The following is a 25,713-nucleotide window of genomic DNA, read 5'->3' as shown; positions in this document are numbered from 1 at the left end:
GATTTAAACTGATGATGTATAATCCGGAATCGCCGAAGTCCCGACGAGTCCGGATTAACGACTTTTGACTGTATTAGGAAACATAAAGCAAGAACTTAATGTTACACAAAAAAATTATTGCAATGAATTTAGAGTGCATTTTTTGGCTTTAGCCAAAAATTCTTTGGAAAATTTCCTGTCATAACAATTAGTTTCCTCATAACATTTAGCAATTTAAATGTTTTCTAGAGTTTTTGGTGAAATTGAAGAACGAAACATAGTTTTGTTTTTCTTCACAACACTGAAGACTCTCTCGCACTCCGCATTACTGTGTGGAATTACGAGAATAGCACATAAAACTCTTGCTAGTCTATCATATTTTGGTGTGCCATCAGCTCTTTTTATTCTTTTTAAGGTACCAACGAGGACATCAGGTCTATATTCTCCAGAACTGGCAAAGTCTTCAAACTGTACAGCAGAAAATTGGTTCTGTAGTTCATCTAAAGCATCATTATGGCATTCATTTTCTTTAATTGTTAACAAAAATGGAAATTTATCAATAAAAAAAAAGAACCTTTTCAAAAGATGAATTTTCAATTTGTTTCAAATTTGCCACTTCAGCATTTAAAAGAACTTCATTTTGCAAAGGAAACTTCCTTACAATGTAATCATAGGCTGAGGAAAAGTACTTTCTAACACATTGAAAAATTTCTTTTTTCTCATGATCTTTCAAAGAATTTACAAGTTCCCTGGTTAATTTCCAATTATAAGATCAATGTCATCCTTTAGATTTGCCAAACTATTATAGGCAACACGTATCAACAGTTCTTTCAAAAGATCATTAAGAATTTGGATAAGCAGGAGAGATTTTGGTGAAGCTGATTGTAGAAGGGTATTTACACTTTCAAAAATCTTAATGGTACTTAACACAAAACTACAATATGCTTTGTTCAAATCCAAAGATAGAAAATCCTTTCCTCCCGGCTAATAGAAGACTGTTTCTTCTTCCCTTCAACTTCTTTAACAAAGTGTTCGATGAGGAATGCAGTAAACAAACACTCTGCCAAAATGACATCGGCATCCGAATTTTAAAAAAAATCATCCACTTTCTTTGACGTTGTCGAAGTCGAAGCATTAACTTCATGCTTTTTAGACTTAACATGCTTCACAATGTCGCTTCTTCCACCCTGACTTATTATGAAGTCACACACGCACACGTTGCAAAATGCATAGTTTTTTTCCTTTGAAGGATTCTTTAATTGTTGGAAATTCGGCTTTGTAGGCAGGCCGAAAATATTGAGAATATGTTTTTTTAACAACGACGTATTAAGAAAATTCGTAGCACGTGCAAACAAACAAACAAAAAACAGAATGCGACAATCCACGCTCGCTGAGTCCGAGCTGAGTAATTCCCTTGCTGCTGAAGCGAATGCAAAAAAATAATCTGGCGCCCACAATGAAAAGAGGGAGAGAAACAAATTCAGCACATTGGATTGGCTGGTTAAGCAGCGAGTTGGGAGAAACCGCAGGTTACTGGATTCGAAGTAGTCGGTAGTTGGCGGTAAAACACGATGCCATTGGCAAAAAATTCTAAAATTTCGACAAAAATCACTAAAAACACTTGAAAAAGGAAAAAAATTGTAAAAAATGGATTATGATCGTAAAATCGTAAAGACAAACGCGTTTTCGTAAAAATTACGAAAAATTCGTAAAAGTTGGCAGGTATGCCAAAGAAATCAATTAAAAAAAAATTCAATTAGTGAACTAAGATGAACGTGGAGTGTGGAAACTGGATATCATTTAAAATGTCTGAAAACATTTGCATTTTATGATGCTTCTGTCACCACATACATGTGGAAACCATCGATGACCGATGCTTACTTAGAATACCTAGCGAGGTGACGTCACCCCAGCTAAGCACAGTGCGGAGCAGTCGAGACAACGCCATATAGCGTCCAGATGTAGAGACGAGCGGAGGCAAGCAGACGGCTTGTAAATCCTCCAAGAGTTGGTGGAAACAGATAGTTTCCTTCTATGTTTAATTTCCATGTAGCCAAGCTGATCATATTATCTAAACTAGTTGTGGATGTTACAAGAATAACATATTCTCTCAAGGCATGAGCCTACGTGCCTGTGGAACTGATAGTGTATGAGAAATGTTCATCATTACATGAATCCTGTGTGGACTGAGTATAACTATCATGACATCACCTGCAATATTAATTTTTACTTAACTTACCTTTTATTACTTTTATCTATTTCTTATTAGTAAAATAAAGCATTTAATAATGCAATATCCGTGCTCTTCTCATGTTTTGAAAGTAAATTCTACATACATTTAATTAAATAAGAATCTAATTGGTTATGGTCAGTGCCATGTTAAAGTTTATTTCACCATTTCACACTTTCGCTCCATGATCTTTCATATAGCTTGCATATGACAACCAGTATCGGGAACGATAAATTTATATTTATGGTTTATGCAGAAATGTTTAAATCCTGTCTATGTTAATTCCTGAGTGTTGTATCCTTTCCAACAGCCTGAATATATGATAAGGCCATGAATAACTTTAAGATAAGTTCTGGTAAAACGGTTAGCCACAGCAACTAAAGAACATTCTTCTTTTTCTAGGCAAATCCTGCTGTACACCCTCTGGGATGAAAGGATACAACCAACACTGATTTGGGGGGAGACAAGAAAAAGACTTTGACAATATTACAACTGCTGCATATTTTAACTGACAGTCTAGATATTTATGCATGGCTTGACTTCCCTTGTGCAATTGCTCGAATCAGCAACAGTGCAATGATTCGTATCAAGCTGGTTACTGACCAAATTCAAGGGAAGTTAATTCTAAACACCATGCATAAATGAAACGAACTGCCATTAAGAAACTAATTCTCGATACTTCATATCAGTTTTGAGAATGTAACGCTTTTTTTTCCCTCGGCACATAATATTTTTACATCTCCATTTCACTGTTTCCTGCGAATTAAAGTAGAGCTTCATTTTATAGCTTTCCGTACACTTTCTTTCAGAGTGAATAATTCCTCATTCCAGTAGAAATTGTATGAATGTATGTTTTATCATTAGGCAAGTTTCAAATTTTTACATCCATGGTAAATACAATAATAATAAAAACACAAATTATGTTACATCTTTAAAATTTGTATTCTCATAACTAATTTTGAAAAAGCATTCTTTTACATTTTAAAGAGGAAAGAGCATGATGACTTATAATAGCAAAACTTCTTATTACATCATTCTGTTAATCTCCAAATTCCTTTTATGCACAGCACATGTACACCAGTTTCAGGATCAGAAAAGTTTTAAATATAATTAACTGTTTGTATATAAAGCCATCTTCTTCAAGGTCTTTAAATTAATATTTAGACTAAGAATCAGAACTACATGATACTTCCCTGCGTAACACTTTAATTTATTTACTGTGACATTTACAGTTACATTTGTGATTTTAAAGTAAAATCTGCAGATTGCTGCACTTTCTTCCCTGTCAGGCAAATCTTACAAATGTTTTTAAACTGAGTTTAGGACCAAAATATAACAATATGCCTTAAAAAAAATAGAGATTATAATATAACTAATAAAGCATTCACAAAAATGGTAACTCTGTTTACTCAAACTGATAATTTACCAAAAATTGGCACCTTCTACTAAGGTGGTTACACTACTCCATAGATACCAAATATTTATTGTTTGTGTTTGTCTTAATTTTATACAAAAGAGTTTTGTTAAAACTCCGTAGTATATTCAAGATAATAAATTCTTTTTACGACTCTATGAATTTATCTTAAAGAACAAAAACAACACAATTTAAGAATTTAAAAGTTTAATTCCATCCTCAACTACAGCTATAAGATGAGTGGGAGGACAACAAGTAGAATAAAATAAGTTTGCATGTATAGTTCTACGTTGTTCGCGATAAAATGATTAAATTATTACATGCACACTGTTTAAAATAATTTCATTACCTTTTCTGCATCATTCCACACTTCAATATCCCCAAGGAAATTATCAGGTCTTGTTGACAGTTTAAGATCAAAAGTAAAGCCAAAGACTCCATACACATGCTGCAGAAACTCCAAAGCACCTTTGATTTCACTAGAAATCTGAAAATGTAACATTTAATTAGTAATTTCATTTTTATAAATAATTATGGTACAATTTACAAATGCATAACTTGTAAATTTTGAAATGCATTTTCTTAGAAATGTGGAATGTCAGAATACCTGTTCTGAAGAGCAAAATATATGTGCATCATCTTGTTGAAATCTTCTGACTCTTGTAAGACCGGTAAGAGCTCCAGATATCTCATTTCGGTGTAAGACACCAAAATCGGCCATTCGCAATGGAAGCTCTCTCCAGGAGCGTGGTCGATGATCAAAAATCAGACTAGAAAATATTTAATTAAACAAACAGCTGAGAACAAATGCAAAATATCAAAATTTTTTGAAAGAGTGAATATTATTTTACTAACCAGTGGCCAGGACAATTCATGGGCTTTAATGCAAAAGTTTGTTTCTCTACTTCAAAAGAAAACATATTTTCCTGAAAAAGTTTGATGAAATGTAACATACATTACACATATACACATTGAAAATGAAAGGTATTTAAGTAATATCAGTTATTTGTTATTAATACACATCAAATAAGTTAAACAGTTTAAATATATATATAAAAATACACAAAGTTTTAATGCAGTCGTGTGGCTGAGGGTGAAGGCTTGATGAACAAAACAAAACTGAATTGAAGAATCTCCATCTTTATTTTTACACATCTCAAATCATCTCTTTGGCAGACAAATTACTTTTCAATCATCATTCAATACAATAAATTTTTATGTAAACTGGTTTAAAAGGTATGACACATGTAAGATATATAAAAAAATACAATGGCTGCTCTAAGAAATATATGGCAACCTCAAAATTAACTATTCTAGATTTTATGTTCTCCCCTCTAAATTCATCTGTTCTCCCAAATTCAAGATCTTTTCATGTTACATAACAACCCAAATTTAACCAGTCACAGTTTAGAGTACTTTCTGCATCTACTAGGCATAAATGCTGCTCGCAAAAAAATATGTCCATTCCCCAAAAATGGTGTATCCTTTTTACTTGTGTATATAGAAATTATCGTATTTAACTATGATTGAAAAATACCCTGTCTACAAAAATTATCTAATGTGAATTATTATGGAATAAAGCTATGTTTGGAAACAGCCACGCATGGAAATTACTGGTTTATGCATCCATATATCAAAATTTGCATAAAAAATACCACACGTGCGTGTGTATATACGAGGGTTGGGGCAAAAGTCATGGCAACTGTTTTTTCCTTGTAGGTATGTAAACACATCACAAAATGTCACATCATATGTGTCCTGGGGAAGTTCTGCAGGCATAGTGTGTATGCAACACAACAGATGGATCTTTGATATCTGGCTTTGTGGTAGTTAGGGCTCTGAAATCAGTCAGTTGGTGAGTGTCATGCGAGATGGAAGTAACCCGTGTTGAGCAGCGTACTTACATCAAAATAGCCGTTCTCCGAGGAGAAATGCGATGGAATGTCACAGTGAATTAGAATGCCCTACCATATTGTACAGTAGCACAGTGGGTAGGAAAGTTTCAGCAAGGACGTGTGTCAACCAGTGATGAGCAATGTTCGGGACGACCAGTGAGTGTACGGAATTGGCACGTGCCGTCATCGAACCCCTCATGGACGAAGACAGACGATGGACGTTAATGGAGTTAGAGAGGGCAGGTGGCATTGAGAAACGCACCATCTACAGGATATTGTGTAATGAGCTACACCTACACAAAATCGCTTTGCGGTGTGTACCGCATGCACTGACGGAAGTTCAAAGGTGGGTGCACTATGCAACATGCTCCGACCACTTTGCACGCTGGCAACAGGACAGCGATCAATTTTTGTCACGAATAATTGCCATCGATGAATTTTGGGCCAGGGCATACGAACCAGAACTGAAACGTGAGTCCACGGAGTGGCGACAACTAGAATCACAAAGGCAGTAGAAGGTCAGTCAGAATACTTCCCCAGTCAAATTGATGGTGATCGTCGCGCATGATGTCAGGGGTGTCATTGTTTGCCACTTTGTTCCTCATGGCAGAACAGTGACCGCACAGTACTATAGGGACTTCCTGATGCGACGTGGTGTTTGGGATAAACACCCAGATCTTGCGGACAGTGCAGTAATTCTGCACGACAATGCAGGACCACACAAAGCAGAGTGTGTATGGCAGCTACTCCAACGTTGGGGATGGGAAGAATTGGAGCGTCCACAGTACTCTTCTGACCTTCCGCCCTGTGACTTTGATCTCATTCCCAAGATTAAGGAACCACTACATGGTAGGCGGTATGCAACACGAGAGGACATTGCTAATGCTGGGTGCCAACAGATGATCCGATTCCCACATGGTGCAGCAAATGCTGAGGCTGATGGTATTCAGCGCCTCCCACATCGATGGCAGCATGTGGTGACAGTAGCAGGGGATTACATTGAGGGTCTTTAAGACCAGGTTTATCATGTCAACTTTATGTGTATTGTGTTATCATTCTTTTGCCCGGTGAAGGTCATGTTGCCCTGTATACTATTGTAATAAATTAATGTGTTACGATATTTCAGTGCTATTCATTGTCCACACACGTAGTTAAGACCTTGTCCTTTTATCTGTATATGTCACATTTTACAACCGGACTGGTCTCTTCAAGAAAAAAAATAGTTGCCATGAATTTTGCTCCAACCTATGAATACATATATATATATATAAGCAGCTAATATTAATCATCAAGACTAATGAAAAGGCATGCAGACATTTGTATGCAAAGGTTTTAATAAAACTTCTTTTTTTTATATTTGTAACTCAGAGCAAGCATTCAAGAAATTAAAATTTTATAAATGAAAATAGAATTTACTTCTCACAAACAAAAATTTTATACTGCAAAAAGAATTTTTTCTATTGCTAGATGCTCATATTCATAGGAAAATATAGGTTGTCAGCTTTGAAATATAAAAACAAACCAATAATTTCAATTATGTTTTTCTACTTGCACACTTATAATTTATTTTAAAATAATCACTTTTTTCTTTACTATAAATATTACTCATTTCTATATGCACTTTTTCATTAATCAAACACAGCTGAAAACATAAGCACTGTCTTTTTAAAATCATGCATTTAGATGCTACTTAAGCTAAAACCTCTTAAAATTAAATTGGGTTTAGATATTTTTATGATATCCCATTTCAAACTTTCTAAAAGTGGCAAGAAAAAGTGTGACACTTCTTGGCCTTTTCTTTTTTTCTGCAGGTGTATAAAGTGAAAAAAATCAAAATACTATTTTCTTCTGCTTCACTATATTTATGAGATACTTAGGGAGCATGTGTTTTTAAAGAGATTGGATATTTATCATATGTTATTATTTCATAAAAAAATTTCATGCTCACTGTATTAGGTATCAACACCAGTGGCGTTAATGTTGTATCCAAACAGTATCTGAATACAGAGTGGAGCATTATTGTGTGTGAGTGAGCATTAGAGTGGAGCATTCGCCATGACAATGCTCGGCCCCATACTGCTGGTGTCACTTCATACATAATTCATAATTAGCATTTTCACTTTAGCGTAGACTCTGAATAAAAAAGCTGAAATGAGAATCTTTTTTACTTACCCCATAATAAGACACTGAAACGAAATGATTTAAATAAAAAAATAAAAAAATAAAAAAAATCTGAAAGGCTTCAGATTTTAAATTATGTCCAAAGGGGGGTGTTTTTTTAACATTTTGTGTGCTACCTTTATTTATAAAATGTATTCTTCGCACTTAAACCATAAAATTCAATTCAATAGCAATATCACAAAATATGTAAAACAGCATATCTTTAGAATTTCTGAAATAGATAATAAAACAAATTCTAAATTTGGGCTACCGGATGCCCATAATTCGGGTGGAGACACACATTATTCAAAATTTGATTGCTCTAGGTATTGCTGTTTTATCACAATGTGAGAAACATACATACATTTATGCAGATTCTTCATTATTTAATTTCTTTGAATATAACACAAGGCAATAATATTTGGTGGCAACAATTTGAAAAGTGAAATGGACATTTAAAAGTTTTCGACTCAAAGTGCCAAAACGAAATATAACCCTTCTGGGCTAATGCCCTTTGGAGTAAAAAACGTCAGCCAAGTAAACCTGAGTTGGAAATATTATCAGAATTTTTTAACTATAGCTTTAAATGATTAAATATTTAATAAATAATAAACATAAAGAGGAATAGATTTATACAATTGATGACTGGAATAAATTATAAATTTATACAAAAAATAGATAATAAAAGCATAGATAAATTTAGTCACATAACTTATATTTTATGGAATACTCTGAACATTAGTCTTGCTACGTAGCATATTCAGAAACTAAGTACCGTTTCATTCTAGCGCCATCGCAGCGCTGTGGTAGGCGTAAAATGTTTAAGGCAATTAGTTCTCCCGCTGACTGTGAGATTCGTGCCGTGATTAAATTTTTGAACGCGAAGAATGTTAAACCAGCCGAAATTTATCGTCAAGTGACAGAAGTTTACGGTGAATATGCGATAAGTGATGGAATGGTGAGAAAGTGGGTAAGAATGTTTAATGCAGATCGAACAAATGTCCCCGCTGAGGCTCGGAGTGGTCGGCCTTCTGTTGTCACCAATGATTTGGTAAGGAAAGTTGATGAAGCAATTCATGAGAACAGACGCTTCACAATGACAACTCTTTCAGAGGCATTTCCACAAATTTCACGTACTGTTTTGTTCGAAATTGTGTCTGACCGCTTGAATTATCACAAACTGTGTTCCCGATGAGTTCCAAAAATGCTCACTGATGTTCACAAAACAAAGCGACTTGGTAATGCCCTGACATTTCTCACACGGTACAGTGATGAGGGAGAAAACTTTTTAAACCAAATTGTGACAGGTGATGAAACTTGGGTGTGTCGTTTCACACCAGAATTGAAACAACAATCGATGGAGTGGAGACACACTCATTCTCCGAAAAACAAAAGTTCAAAGCGACAATGTCATCACGAAAAATCATGTGCACTGTCCTCTGGGATAGGAAAGGCGTTTTGCTTACTGAATTTCTTCCCAGAGGTGAAACCATTAATGCTGCACGATATTGTGAGACTTTAACAAAACTAAGGCGTGCTATTCAAAACAAACGAAGAGGAATGTTCAGTAAAGGAATTGTGTTTCTCCATGACAATGCTCGGCCCCATACTGCTGGTGTCACTCAATCGTTAGTTCGACAGTTTCATTCGGAGCAGTTCGATCACCCGCTGTACAGCCCGGACTTGCCGCCCTCTGACTATCACTTGTTCCTGCACATGAAGCGCGAGCTTGGTGGCAAGCGCTTTGGATCTGACGATGACACGAAAAATGCTGTGGAGTTGTGGTTATCGAAACTGGCGGGAAGTTTCTTTGACGATGGTATACAAAAAGTGGTCAACCGCTATGACAAGTGTTTGATCATTGGTGGAAACTATGTTGAAAAATAGTTTAAAACACGTATTTTCGTGTCAAAATAAAATTGGATTCGAAAAAATTGTTTCACCTTTTTTTTTTTTTTTTCCTCAAAACGGTACTTAGTTTCCGAATACGCCTCGTACTTTCTAATTATCAATACTCCAATGAAAAGTTACTAACTTATTCATAATTCTGTGAACTGGCGGAAAAAATGCCTTTGGCTGTCTTTATGGCTCATAATTATTGTTCTGATAAAAATAATAATAAAAAGTATTTTTAAAGAAATAAGTAATTTTATGTCAGACAACAAAAGTCTACATGGATAATTTTTACAGCCAGTAGATCTTGACAGCTATGGCCTTCATTTCATTTATACATTTTCATCAGCTGATAAACAGCAAAGTCCTATTATTACAATTTATTATGACCCCTTGCCCCTGAAAAAACAGCACTTCAGAGAAAAATGTATTTTCAACAAAATGACAATTAAACAAAAGCACATGGTATGCAAATACATGGGTAGTATCGCAAATATTCTTGAAAAATTGCCAAGCATGGTATCTCAGCTGAAGGTTGAAACTAAGGATGCAGATAATCAGAAAGTACTTCAACCTTTAAAATTTAGCAATTTTGAGGTAAAGTTTGTAATGCTGCCACTATGGCATCCCAGTGCAAACAGCTAAGCACATCATACAAATTTTAAAAAAAGTCAGTTGCCATGCTTCAATACAGTGTGACATTATGCCATTAATAGTATAAATAATTATTAAGTAATTTATACACATATTAATATAATTACCTAATACATTTTTTATTGTGAATAAGAAATATTTTAATATGCATATTTTTTAATATTTTTTTCAACATTTATAAAATTATGCCTGCCTGTACTTGAAATATGTTAGTTTCATATAAATGACAGTTAAAAACACTGATTCCAATAGTACTTTAATGCACCTAATATTAGTGAAATAAATAGAAAATGCGTGTGAAAATATCAAAGTATCAAATCAATTAAAATTTTATATACAGGGAGGGAGAACCATACTTACTGAATAATGTTGCCAATGTCCAGATGTCTCCCACAATTTGCTATTATATACATTTGGCGATACAACTTCTTGAAAGCCTCTTTTCCTGTACTCTTCCTTACAATAAATAAAAGCATAGTTAAATTAAATGCCAAAATAAGTAAACAAATAAAAATTGAATATATATATGATAAAAACTTGAAGTAAGCAGCAACAGATTGACGATGGTTCTCTGCATTATAGCTTGGAGACATTTCACAACATAATTAAAACGATAACACTCAAAGGAGAAACTTGTACACAGACATAGCCAAAATGAACATAATTTTTACTGCTGGACATGAACTAATTATCGAGACCATATTTCTCATTACACATGATCATGAGTGCAATACGCACACCACAATTTTATATAAATTATCACATTTTAAACAACGGCACAGTTAGCAGCACGACAATGCATAACAATCTGAAATAGTGTCAAAGTGGGAACAGAGCTGCAAGCTAACTGCACATTTATCCGAGATGCAGTCTTTAAGAAAAAGTTTTTGGTTTAAGTTAGAAAGGCTTCAGTTCTCAGAGTTACGTCATCAGCGTTGCACAGGCCATGCAAGATGGACTGATCTAGAAATGATGCAATCCAGATAAGTCATTACAATTTTTAGAACAGAGGGAAAGAATTCAGGGGTTACTAATTTCTAAATAAGAGTAAATATAAATAAATTGACAAAACATAATTTTGAAATTTCTTAAGCTCTCTTTTCAAAATAGGAGAAAAATGGTCAATGAAAAATTTTTTCAAAGTTTTTGATGAAATAGTTTCACAGATCTTGACACAGAAATGAAATAGTTCCAAGTGCTCTTCATTTGTTCTGAGAACTTGAAATTATAACACAGACAATTTGCAAGTAATGGAATAAATTTTTGGATGGGGGATGCTTAAGTACAATAAATCAAAAAACCTCCATTCCTTAAAAAGGTAACTAGTTTTTAGCATTGTACAATTATCAAAGTTTGCTAAAATCTTTCACATTAATTAATTCATAACAAAAATAAAAAGTTACCCAGAATTAAGATTGAAGTTTAAGACAAATTACTCGCATAATCAAATCCGGAAATTGTTATAATTAGATTTTAAAGTTTTCATCAGGTTAAAAAAGTCATAATCAGGTAAGAAATTTTGATACATAACTTAGAAAAGTAAAATAAACTAATTTTGTACAGAAATAGGGATTCTAATAAGAGTTAATTGACTAAATGAGTTAAAATGCCTGAATCTGGTTGAATGGACAATTTCTGCTTTCTTTTTTAATAAGAGGATTAGGCTTATCTATTTCAAAAGTAACTTAAGAGTATTTTTTAAAATATTGTAAAGGCCTGAAAAAGGAGAAGGTTTATGGGTATTAGGATACTGAAATTCTTCATACATTACTAAATCACCTATTTTAAAATTACTGGGTTTATAATGGGTGTCATATCTTTCTTTCTTTACACTGTGATAATCATCAGAGCATTTTTGGGCAATTTTCCTAGCTTCTTCAATTGGTGGGTATATTTCTGTGTTTTTAGTTAAAGAATTATATGGCAATTTATTATACATTAGATAAGATGGTATGACTTTTTTTTACAGAATATGGTATATTATTATAGTCTATGATTACCTGAGGTAGTAATTTAGTCCATGGAATATTACCTTGGTAAGAATTTAATTTATATTTTAATCTAGTATAATAGTTAGATTATTTCTTTCAACTTTACCATTAGTTTGAGGTCTATTAGCAGCAGTTAATAATTGTGCAACATTATTACTTCTTAAAAAGTATTTAAATTTTGAAGAAGTAAAAGCAGCATTTCTATCACTTAAAATTTTCTTTGGTAGTTGAATATGAAAATTTTGTTTCATATAATTTATGTAGTACCAATAGTTACAATAGTTATAAGAAGCAAAAGTCCATATATAATGAGTAGCATTATCTATAATAAAGAGAATATATTTCTTAACAGAATTATAGTAGTTTAAACCACCAACAGCATCAATAGACAATAATTCAAAAGGTTCACTTACGGATGGTAAGGCATGCATTAAACCAAATCTCTTTTGTTTTTCTTTCTTGTTAAATTGACATACTTCGCAATGCTTACAGTAATTCCTAATATCTTGAACAATTTTTACCCAGTACTATTTGAGAGGATAATAAATTTAGCATTGAGGACACACCAATATGGCCAAACTCAATAAGAGCTTTTTCAGGTAATTTAGTATGAAGAGAGATTGGTATAACAATTTTATATAATCCTTGCTTCTTAATAGTTAACACATCATTAATTTTTTATACTTAGGATTACATACATTATCTAAATTTTGATGCTTTTTAATTTCTTCTAATGACAACAAATTGACTTGCAAATTCAAATGTTGAGAAATAAGATTTCTAGATAACAAAATCAGCTTCAATATTGGTAGAATCTTTCTTATATTTTATATCAAAGTCATAGATGGATAATTTTAATGACCATCTGAATAATCTACCTGTAGGATGTTTAAAAGTTCTTAAGCGAAGCTAGGGCAGCATGATCAGTATGTACAGTAAAATAATTACCATGTAAATAATAATAGAACTTGTCTATGGCATTAGCAATGGATAAACATTCTAGTTCCGTAATTGTAATTTTGCTCATAAGACCTTTATTTTCTAGAATAGAAAGCAATTGGATGTAAATTATCATCTGGATGATTTTGTTTCAAAATGCACCAACAGCTTCTTTAGAATACATGAAAAGGATACTTTTAAATTAAAAAAAGTTAAAATGAGTCTAGAAATTAATGCAACTTTTAAACTTTGAAAAGCTATTTGACATTTGGTTGTCCATTTATAGGAAGTACCATTTTTAAGTAAATTTGTTAAAAGGCTTCTAATTTTTGAATCCTTCAACAGTTCCTCATCTTACCTTTGCCTGCACTAAAATGTTCTGATTTGTAAACTTTCTGGTTATTGGACCAACCTTTTACTTTAAAAATTTAACAGCTTGTTTAGTCAAATTCCTGAAGCTTATTGCTTATTTACCAATGGTACTTCAGGTATTTCTTCAATTTTATGTCCTTTAGACATAACCAAAGCTGGGACTCTAGTTGCAGCAACTGCAGAACATATAACACAAACCCGTAAGCAATGGATCAAAAATCAATTTATTTTGCAATGCAATCTACGCCAGGTTTTAGTAAATGCAAACATACACCCTCCATGACATATATTTCCAAAAGCACCCTGTCCAAACCGATGAGTTCCACCTCTTCGAAGTCTTGGAATACGAGTAACGGCTTGACCAGTACCCCATGACTCTGCAGATGTTTGATGACCAGCTTCCTTTAATAAAGGATAAGGATGTCTTCTATTTTTAGCCATATTCATATGTACAAAAATTAACTATATCTGGTTTGACAAGAGCATTGTACATTGCTGGTAAGTGAACTTGAATACCACGTGGTTCATTTTTCTAATTATACACTGTAATTTATAAGTACACCTCATATTTTATTTTATTTATTTTTAAATAGTGCCTTTTTTTCATTTTCTGAAAGAAATTTGAGGATAATTTTCAGTTTGACATATAAATGTCACAGACACACACACACACACACACACACACACAAAAAAAAAAAAAAAAAAAAAAAGTAGCATTTGCTTCACAGAGTACTGTGAAAAAAATACAACTTTTTGTGAAATGCCATGAAAGTTTCAAAGAATTTTGTAGGATGAATTATACGGTAGAAAAAACTCCCAAAGGGCTAATCACAAAAAAAAAAAAACCTATGAAAAGCTGTATGATAGCAATAATAATAATAATAATCTTTTTTCAAGCACACTGTCATATTTCAAACCTTTTCAGCTACAGCAGATAACAAACCAAAATTTTAGTACTGAATCTAAAAGTCAGAAAAATGATACATGCAGTGATATGAATGGATATAAACAATGCTGTCTCTCCTTTATTTTGATATATTGCATCTTTGCTACTGAATTTCTCTACTACTCAGCTTAACGCATCAATGCTGACACTACCATACCTATGCCTTTAATATATGTGTTTTTGGGAATTTGCCTTATTTTTTAAGCTGAAAGTACACTATATATGTTAGTTCTGTTTATCTCTGCAGCATGTATTATTCTTGTGTTATGTGTTATTTAAGACTTTGTATGCTATTTGTTATGACATGAAAATTTTTGGGAAATGAGGCCTCAGAAAGTTAAAATATTTGGCCCACAATAATTAAACATTTTTGCTTGTTTGTGTTACAAAATTTTTGGTTTTCATCATAAGAACACACAACTTTTGTAAAACAAGGGAAACCTGTACACTGTTTCAGTAAGTCAATTTTAATCTCATTCTATCTATCTCTGCATTTTACTAACTTTGCTCTATTGCAACATAAAACTTTACAAAGTTAAAATTAGGGACTGTAAAGTATTAATTCTGAATGCAATACATTGGGGTACTTCAAAAGTATTTTTATTTTTGTACATACTTATATAATTAAGCTTCTTATATAAACAACTTAAAGATCTATCTATTAAATTAAGTAATACATCAGCTTAAAGTACACATATTGCTTAAAATACACACATATATTATATAATTCCGGATTATATTTAACATCTATTTTCATCCTACAGAAATGACGAACATAAATATTGAAATTGTATCGATAGTGATGCTTTTTTTAACTGACTTAAAGAAGTCGCTAACAAAATTTTCAGAATGCAGGAAAAAGTAAAAAATATCAGATGATATGGCCAGAGTTTGTTCCTACACTTTTAGACTGGCAAGTTATACGTTTCTTTAAACTGAGCCCAAAAAATGCCAAGATATCAACAGTTGATTATGATGCTTTAAAACACAAAATAGAACTGTACTTGATCACCAGTATTCAAAGACTGGAGATTAGAGTACAAGACTTTTATGAATACCACATGCTCAAGATTGTGCAAGCTTCATACAATATAGAGATACTTTAGACAAGTTCATGACTAATCAATGATAATGGCGAGTGGAACTATACAACATTTTACTGGGTCACATTTTTTAGCTTCATTTTTTCAGACATGCAGTGAGATATGATGAAAATTGAGTTTATGCTATATGTCAACATTTGGAAAAGATTAAGGAAAAACAGCAAAACTACTGCCATACAAGGATGATTCAAAGGAAAGTTTATGATCAAAGTTAGATGAAATATTAACTATTCCTTTTCAAATCATGGCAGATGACTGACATAGCAAATCTGATGTTACTGCCAACAGTTGAGAGAATGCCGATTCCTTTGCAGAGAAAATATCCCAAATTGATCAAAAAGAGTTAGAAGTTTGAGCACTTATGTGACATGATACAGTCAAAAGTCATAATCCACACCTCAAAGCTACAAACTTCCTGCACATGCGTAAATGCATAATGCGCTTACGCATATGCATACTATCTTTACGCATGCGCATAATACATTTATGCATGCGCGTTTAATGTATAACGGACGGTATAAGCTAAGCTAAAATTATCTAATTATCTATTTCAGCTAATGTTGCAGATTGCGTTGTTCCTTAATCTTCTAATTGGATCCGGCTTATTATTTTTTGCAGACTGTTAAAGCAATTTTATAAAAGTAAGCTTGAACTTTTGATTATGTCAAAAAGAATTTCTGATTCTGGAGCTGCCAAAGGATTTCCATAACGAAAGCATGTTTCTATGTCCATCAAACAAAAAGTGGAATTGCTGCAAAAAATGGATAAAGGCATATCCTTTGTTTCTCTAACGTCTAACCATTCCAAAATCTGTTTATCAATTTCCCGCTGCTGTGCGGGGGGGGGGATGAACTGGAAGTTGATCTGTCAACACAATCCTTATCTTCGGGGCAGATGTTTTTATTTTGTTCGGATTATAATTTCTTACTAAATGTAGTATTTCATCTCTGTATTTCATTTTGATATGATTTAAATCAAATTCATCATTATAAATATCACAAATACACATCAAATAGTTTTTTGGTTGCAATTTTCTAATTTTGACTATGCCTAACGTATGCTTTACGTATGCACGCACTGAAAGAAATGTTTAATAAAGTAAACAAATAAATATTAAGATTTTTTTGGTAAATTTTGATACCCTTTAGATCATAATTGCTCTTTATTTCATAAATTATGGTTTCATATTTTTAATTTTATAATTTCTGCATGCCACCTTACCAGATTTAAACTGATGATCTATAATCTGGAATCGCCAAAGTCCCGACGAGTCTGAAAAAAAGACTTTTGACTGTAATGCTCTTACGATCAGAGTTGGATGAAATATTAAACAGGCTATTCCTTTTCAAATCAGGTCAGCAAATCTGATGTTACTGTCAACAGTTGGAAGAATATACAGTACAAAGTCTTAAATCCGGACCCGTCGGGACTTCGGTGATTACAGATTAGGGGTTTTTCCGGATTATAGATCCTAAATTTAAATCTGGTAAAACGGCATGCAGAAATTATAAAATTAAAAATATGAAACCATAATTTCTGAAATAAAGAGCAATTATGATCTAAAGGGTATCAAAATTTACAAAAAAAAAAAAAAAACCTTAATATTTATTTGTTTACTTTATTAAACATTTCTTTTAATGTAAGTTGTTTAAGTTGCTTTGTTTTATGTGCTAATACTTTCTCTTTAATTCTATAAACAGACATAATTTCTTGTTCAGTTACAAAGTTCCGCTGTTCAAGTCCTGTAATTGCTGTGCCGAGAATACTGACTAACTTGTCAATCGAAAATTTTTGGTTTTCACTAACCTCTCTGTCACTTTCTTCATGCCTTTATCCATTTTTTGCAGCAATTCCACTTTTTGTTTGATGGACATCAAAACATGCTTTCGATTTGTAGATCCTATGGCAGCTCCAGAATCGGAAACTCTTTTTGACATAATCAAACAGCTTACTTTTTATAAAATTGCTCTAACAGTCTGCAGAAAATAATAAGCCGGATCCAATTAAAAGATTAAGCTGCAACATTAACTGAAATAGATAATTAGATAATTTTAGCTTAGTTTAAAATGATGCATAAACAAAGTTTAAAAGTTATAAAAACATTTAGCAGAAATAGCAACAGAAGCTCCCAAGGATTATATATTGTGCAGACATAGAAGACAAAAGTTTTAAACTTAACCAATTTATTAACAATATATATAAAAATAAAAATACAATAATAAATGTAATCAATATCAGAAACTTAAAGAGTGTAACATAACCATTGTCAAATTACACTTAGTTAACTATTCATTAACTCCAAGGGTTTTTCCCTTTAAAGAATATTACACTATTAATGATACAGTAAATATTTTACCTGATCTTTGAATACTGGCATTCAATATGCGAAAAACATATCACAGAACAAAAACTATGCGGTTAATATGAAATTCACTTCACTATAAATAAATCTATGCTTTTTGGCCAAGAAGGCACCTGAAAAATTAAACTAAACCTTGAGTGCACTTGAACTGGCAAAAGCCACTCACTGTAGTTACACACGAGAGATCACAGCTTGGAAAAACATCACCGCTAGTCCTCGAAAAGCAATTGTATTGAAGATGCCACCTTCATGAAAACAGGACGCCGCCCATAGCAGTTGATCACCGGAAATCACAGTTTGGAATTTGACGTTGCTTAACGTTGGAAACAGGATGCTGCCCACAGCAGTTGACCACCAGGAACCCCAACTTGAGATCTATCGCCGCCGAACCATAGAAGCATGTTTCAATGGTCCATCAAACAAAAAGTGGAGTTGCTGCAAAAAATGGATAAAGGCAATATCCTTTGTTTCTCTAATCATTCCGAAATCTGTTTATCAATTTCACGCTGCTAGGCGGGGGGCGGGGGACAATGAACTTGAAGTTGATCTCTTATCACTATCCTTATCTTCAGGGCAGAACAATATTTTAATTTAATTTAATAAAGACAGTAGCGTACCTGGAACTTTTGCCAACCACAGTGACCCCTGAGTTTGCCACCTGGAATGATCCCTGAATTTGATGCTTTTTTCAATATACAAAACACAAAAAATGTCAAAATGACATATAAGGAAATATTAAAACTCTGTGGTTATTTTTGAAGAATGAAAATGCCCAGGTTCATTCTTGTAAAATGAAACTTTTTGAGCTAAGGGAAAATAGAGCACTGTCCTTCAGTGCATTCCGAGCCACTGTAATATTTTTGGAAATGAGCAGGCAGATAGACTTGCCAAGGGTAGATCCCCTACGGCACAACCTAATTTCTCTTTACCTTTTCATAATATTAAAAGAATTATCTCATATGTTGATGCAGCAGTTGATAAGAAATTTAATATCCTGCTCAACACAAAAAAAAAAAAAAAAAAAAAAAAAAAAAAACACTCCTTACCTTGGGCTGTTGGAGTTGCTTGCTTTCAGTTAACACATGGCCATGATTATTTACCGCAACATTTACATCGCATTGCAGTCAGATTCAGCTTCTTGCCCTGTGTCATCAGGGCGAAATGAATGGTGACCACCTCAAGAACTGCCCTATTATTTTAAACTTTATTACCGACAACTCTATGGAGGGTATTTTTTACCCTTACTTTTTACACTATCATCATTTTATTGGGATGCTCGTCGACTCGTGGAAGAAATGTCGAAGACAGGCATATGGTAAGGGGAAAAAAATTTATGAAGAATAACTTTAATTCCAACATTTTAAGTAATATCATTTTGCTTGCATTTTTTATTGCAAAACCATCAATGACCTCATAGAGGTCCATTTGAATGCTCCAGAAGATTTTTTAAATGCAAAATCAGTACTTGTGATTCTTAAATATTTCTTAAATGAATTTTATTTAGAAAACTATTCTCACAACTAGCAAAGTTTACAGTAATTGAAAAGAAAGTTTCCGCAGTATTACAATATTTCAAACTTTGTACTTATAATAACTGTGATAGTTCAAAATGAATAAACTGCAATAATTCAAAATGACTGTCCTTTCACATTCCTGTTTTGGTTTCATTAGCAATAACAGAAATAAAAATTTGAAACACTTCTCTCTCAAGGAGGAACTACTCCTTATTAATATCACTGTGATCATAATTTGGTTCATATTCATGGTATGCATTGAAAAGTTTTGAAAGAATAAAAATATGTGATAGTTGAAATCACATGGTCTGTTTCTTGAATACATTATCTAGAGTTAAAAACTATTTTTCTTCTCAATTTGATTCTCTACAACAGTTAGAAATCTCATTATTCCTCACCTGCTTTGAAAATCTACATGACTAACCTCTATAAAGTAACATTTAATACGAAAAATGCTACCCCTAAAAACGTGCCGCCTGAGACAAACCAGAACCTCTAGCCATATTATTGAGTAAAGCCTGGGCTTTAGAGTTCAAATAAAGGTCTTTGTGAAGTATGCTTGTTCTTGCTAATTAGGTATTGTAGCCAGTAATTTTTTCAAATAAATAGCACTTTAAGATAACGTTAGGAGATTTGATCATGTGAAAATAACACATATTAATGCTATAATCATATTAAATTAACTATGCCTTTCTTAAATGAGTGGTTAGAAAACACATAAATGTTCACACTTAAACACATAAATGTTCAATATATTGTTAAACAATAAAAATACTTCTTTATAAAAACTATACCCTAATGAAAGCAATAAGTTCATTATAAATGTGTGCTCCTTTGGGTTGAAAGAAACAGCTACCAGGACTAAGTTCATGGAAGAAAAAGAGCTCTTGATCCTGGAAAAAAAAAAAAAAAAAAAAAAATTAAATGCAACATACTTTAATAATTTCAACATTTAAATTTAAATTCTTCATTAACAATTTTCTTTATTTAATTAGAAAAAGAACAACAAGAACTTTTTATAAGAAAAACAAAAAAGGTTCTCACCAGAATAATTTTTTTTCGTAATTTACAAAAGAATAAATCTGAAAAATTTCAAGTATATTTTTGAAAAAAAAAAACTTTTGTTTGTTTTAAAAAGCCTACAAATTATTAGGAAATAAGTTATTTTTTTACTTTCAGTGAGCAGAAAATTTGCATTAATAAAATCAATAGCTATATTAATTATATAACAAAATATCTTTATAGCATTGTAATTATACATAAAAAAAATTCATGCAGCAGGAATACAAAAATACATCACAGCTAAAATATTTTTGAAAACCAAAATGCTTTTTTTAAAAAAATCTTAAAAATTTACCAATTATTACTGATTATTTCAGAACAATTTTTAGTATTTATGTATTATCTCATTGATCATGAAAGTTGGCTGCCATCGAACCATGAAAGTTGGCAGATATCCTGTCAAAATTGCACTAATCCTTCCTACAGGATTCTGAAAGGACTCAAGCCTCTTTATTTAATAAACAATCAATATTTGGTCTGCTTTACATAAAACTTTCACCAATGTCCCCTATTTTGTTAGGACTTCTGATTTTAACAGAAGCTCTGCTTAGAATACTAAAACTACACATATGTAATTTTTCCAATTTAGTACTGTTTTCTTGGAGATATTTAGCTGGTCATTTTATATCTATATCTATATCTATATATTTTTTAATGATATTGTCCCATAACTTTGATGATTATCTATGGCTTGTTGTTCTGTAAAAGAGAGGTCCCCCCCCCCAAAAAAATACAAGGGAAAAATTAGCAGTAACAGTTAATTTATATCTTTGCTCACAAAAGTAAAATGTGTCTTAATCAATCAGAGTTACATCAAGTGAAATTATAGATGCGGCGAGTGTCTTGTTATGTCATGCTTATCTATAACTGGCACTGCATCTCGTTGCTTGGCAACAGTTTCATGGATGACAGGATAATACTTAAGTACCCATTTTTCAAAACATACAAAAATTATGCATAATTTTCAACTAACCCTTCCAATTTTTCTATGGTCCCTTTTTGCTGCCTCTTCTTGAAACTTCTGCCATTCTTTTAATTGTTTATTATCTGGAAATGAAATTCCATATATCCTTTGAAGAGATTCAGCTTCTGCTTTCCCTTCCCAATACGTAGATGAATTCTGTAGTAAATGATAATAAAAAAATAAGAACAGTAAATTAATAAAACAATTAGACAACTTTGATGCTTAACTAAAATGGAAAAAGTTACAATCTACACAAATTTCAAAAATAGTAAACAGAGAAGATATAAAATGGATTATGTTATTTAAACTTTCCTTGCATGTATTATAGATGACTGCAATATAGTCGCGTCTTAATTGTGCAGGCATTCTATTCCTACAAAGGCATCACACATGGAATTTGGACAAAATGAACCCCTTATGTAATGCAGATACATATGTTCTCCCACATTTAAAAAATAGACGTTATTTGCTTCATTAAGTACAGTAATATAATTTTTACATGGTTAAAATTAATACATAATATTTTTTTCATACAATATTAGGACAAAATAATAAATATCAACTAAGTTATTACTTATGTTGCTATTAAAAGATAGACTGCTGTTTAATAATGCCACTAGCAGTGGTGAAGGATGCAGTTTGTTGGCATCAGATTCACCCCATCATTTCCTTTCATTTTGATCATATTTATAAATCAGCATCACCTGTGTTTGAAATTAAATGTTAATTGTTGAAATTTTAACATTAAATTGTGAAACAAATCATACATGGTGCAATTTTATACTGTTTCCTCTCCCCCCTCCAACATTAATAATTTGGTTATAATTAGCAAACCTATAATTAATTTCAAAATTATTAACATTTCATGTCTCATAGAAAGTACTGTCTCATAGAAAGTACTGCTTCATAGAACTACATACTTGCCAACCTATGATACTCAAAAATCAGGAGATTTTTCACAATGTTAAAAAGACTTTTTAAATGATAAAAATATAGTTTTTAATCATGAATTAACTTTAAATAGTAACTAATTCTTAAATGCAAGCAACACAAAAACACCTTACACATAACAAAAATTTTTATTACTTGCAACGTTTAAGGGAAAAAAAAAAAAAAAAAAAAAAAAAGACACTTTAATCAGTTTTCGTACAAATGTTATAAACAGTGGCAGATTTTGCTTTCTTTAAGAAAGAAACTTCATAATTTTGTACACAGCAATTGCCACGTAGGCCTGCTTTCGCTCATAAAAGTTTTTCTAATGTGTCATCACTAATATTAGATCTAAATTTAGTCCTCGTTTTTGCAACAACACTGAGAATCTTCTCCCACTCTGCATTACTATGGGGAACTGTCAAGATGGCCAACACAATTCTAGACAGTTCACTATATTTTAAAATTCCATCATCACCTTTCAGTTTTCCAATTAAACTCCACTGGGTGTCAATCCTAGCTGATTTTATAACTTCATCTAAGTTTTTCTAATTGTAAACTGCTGTTATGCAGCTGTTGGAACTGTTTCAATTTTTCCTTCCTTTTAGAACTCCTTTCAAGATAATAATAAATATCAACAATGTGTTCATCTACATTTATTGATAAGGAAGTTGCCCCTTTTTCAGCTGCTAAATTTAAGAGGTGACAGGTGCACCTCATAATCTGAAAACCTGAATTTTCCTTTCTTAAGATTCCTGCAACACCAGTCTTCCAAGCCTACCAATACTGGTGCATTATTGGCAAAAAGTGCTAAGTAATTATCCAGAGGGCCTGCATATTCTTTTAAAGTTTTAATAATTAGCTGTGCTATATTAAAGCCTGTCAAATGTCCTTCTAAAGTGGGAACAGAAAGTAAACTGCACTCAATTTCTGAAGACTCTGGATTAAAAAAAGAAACAACAATTGGATACAGTTTTGAATCGGTATTATTGCTTCCATCCGTAGAGAGGCAGAACAAAGCTGTTTTAATGCAATCAATAACAGAAGATTTATTTTTCAAACCCATTTCTTTAACAATTGCACATGTTTTGATTCTTGCACTTGAGTATTTCTTAGCAATTTCACTATCGAGAAACATTTTTCTAAATAAAGCTGCAGCGTGATCTGATGCATTCAGTGGCAGGTTAAGCTCTAGTAAAAAGGCAGAGAACAGACATTCTGCATTAATAACTTTTTGGTCCTTTGTTTCTGAAAAAAAAAATTAATTTTTCGTTTTTTTTTAAACAACTCATGTCATCCTTGTGTTTTTGTGTACGCACATGTTTGAGAACATCCACCCTTCCACCATGCGAAATCGAAAAATCGCAACGACAGGCAGTACACATCACAAATTTATTACATTTCCTTGAGGAAATAATGGAAGGAAAGTCAACTGTGTACGATTTTTGAAACGTACACGAGTATTTCACCTTCTCGCAGATGTAACAAAAGATGATAATTTCTAAAACTATTTCCCTAAGGCCCATGTATTCACATAACACAGGACAAAATGAACGAAATAGCTAAAGAACATCCAAATAACAACTTGCTTTGTCCTCATTGGCTAATATATGCCAGCTGACATGCAGCGGAACTCAATGCCCATTGGAGAACTGGAGAACGACGTTTCTGGATACGTATAATGCTCTCACTCACAAAGCAGAAGTTATCTGATTCGCACAGTTTTGTTTCAGATATAATGTAGAGAAAATTCAATTGCTTTCAGACGTCTAAAAGCACTTTTTTTATTCATATAACAAAGTATTAAGCCAAGTTGCATAAAAATCGTGAGAAATTTTAAGAATAAGAAAAAGTCGGGAGAAATATATTGTAAATCGGGTTGGCGGGAGATCGGTCAAAAATCGGGATAGTTGGCAACTCTGGAACTATTATATAAGAAATAATGTAAACATACCTTATTATATGTCTTTTATAATTCCTCCCAGTAATTTTTTCAAAAAATTAGATAACTCATATTATTTGCAATATGATTTTTGGTTCAGTTCTTAAATACTGTACATCAGACTTGAACTCTTGAAAAATTAAAAACTCTGCTTGTCAGTGGACTACACAATGGAACTTAGCGAGAGAAATTTAAAATTTGTTGCCTCAAGGATTATGGCAAACAAAAAATTTTTAGATCTTCCATAACTCAGCATAATTGTCTTTTGACCCTTTTTTATTGATTCGCTAAATAACCAAAACAAAATACTTCACTTGGTGAAAATTAATTTGTTTAAAACATTCATCATAATTTATTAAATTGTTTTAATGAGCTCAATTAATTGTTTTTTTTTTTTTTACAAATGTTTAAGAAACCTTATATTAATTTTCCTCGCTAAATGTATCTTATTCTCTCTCCTTTTGATTCTACTGGATTACTGCCCAGTAATTATTTCATTTATTCAATATTTAGGGCTGTGGAATTTGACAGAACAACATAGAACACTACTGCTCTCAAAAACAGACAGATTGTAGGGTTCTGCTTATTGTTACTAATAGTTATTTCATTCTGTGAGTCTTTTCTGAGTTCTCTAATTTCTCTCTGTGTTTCCTAGCCAGGATATAAATTAAGTAGAGTAAACAAGAGCATTTAAATTGTTGGAGTGAAAAGGTTAGACAGAGCAGGATTTCACTATTGTGAGCTCATATTTGTTAGCTTCTACCAGCTGTTAATCTTAATAGCAGCTATGCATTCTTGCCATTTAGTTAGTATCCTGCCAGTTTAGGATTTCTATTTTAGTTTAAAGTTGTTTAGTTTAAATTGTCTAGTTTAAATTGAATTGTGAAGTCTCACACTACTCTTTAGTGTAGTATATTTAGAGTTACATTATCATTTAAGTTTTCACCAGGTGTTTTGTTTGCAAGCATGTCTGTGCCATCTGTTAACTACTTTGTGATAAATAGAAGGGTCTTTTACACTGTTTACCTGGTTGTGCTCATCTTCCCACCTATGCAAGAATTTACAAGGTAAAGCACTCAAGATCTAGTTACCACTTTATAATAGTAAAACTTACTAGATAATACAACATATTAGATTTTTTTTCAAACTTCAATCAATATTTCTCTAAAAATAATGTTAAAATTGGGCTGAAACTTTCCTATTTTAGTGCTAGTTTTGACCTGTGCCCCATACCTATTATCAAGAAGCAGCAAAAACTGTAAATCAAGTAATAAAAGAAAAAAATTGCAAATTTTATTTCAGAATAATACAGATCTTTAAACTGGCATCACACACACACACACACAAACAAACCCCCCCCCCA

General features: G+C 32.3%; 2 protein-coding genes and 1 pseudogene across 3 annotated transcripts in view; 1 reads left to right on the top strand and 2 right to left on the bottom strand.

Annotated features, from left to right (window-relative positions):
- Positions 1–549, top strand: part of LOC118184247 (sodium/potassium/calcium exchanger 5-like) — a 127,733-nt gene extending 127,184 nt beyond the window's left edge. Inside the window, exon 10 of the mRNA XM_085815421.1 lies at positions 395–549. Within this exon, the coding sequence (XP_085671547.1) occupies positions 395–474 (80 nt within the window). The 3' untranslated portion in view covers positions 475–549. The remainder of the gene's footprint in view (positions 1–394) is intronic.
- The window catches only part of ThrRS (threonine--tRNA ligase), a 90,310-nt gene that overhangs the window by 28,406 nt on the left and 36,191 nt on the right, over positions 1–25,713 (bottom strand). For both annotated transcript variants that reach the window (XM_035353888.2, XM_035353887.2), the window contains exons 8-13: positions 21,488–21,634; positions 20,247–20,345; positions 10,586–10,681; positions 4,479–4,549; positions 4,231–4,393; positions 3,973–4,110 (exon numbers count right to left, since the gene is read on the bottom strand). In XM_035353888.2, coding sequence (XP_035209779.1) covers positions 3,973–4,110; positions 4,231–4,393; positions 4,479–4,549; positions 10,586–10,681; positions 20,247–20,345; positions 21,488–21,634 — 714 coding nt within the window. The remainder of the gene's footprint in view (positions 1–3,972; positions 4,111–4,230; positions 4,394–4,478; positions 4,550–10,585; positions 10,682–20,246; positions 20,346–21,487; positions 21,635–25,713) is intronic.
- On the bottom strand, positions 13,467–14,077 carry LOC146997675 (large ribosomal subunit protein uL4A pseudogene; annotated as a pseudogene).

Source organism: Stegodyphus dumicola, chromosome 4, assembly GCF_044657685.1.
Source record: "Stegodyphus dumicola isolate Sdum_Otavi_A_Nest chromosome 4, ASM4465768v1".
Lineage (NCBI taxonomy): Eukaryota > Metazoa > Arthropoda > Arachnida > Araneae > Eresidae > Stegodyphus > Stegodyphus dumicola.
Note: the sequence above shows the minus strand (reverse complement) of the source record. Positions and strands in the feature narration are given on the sequence as shown.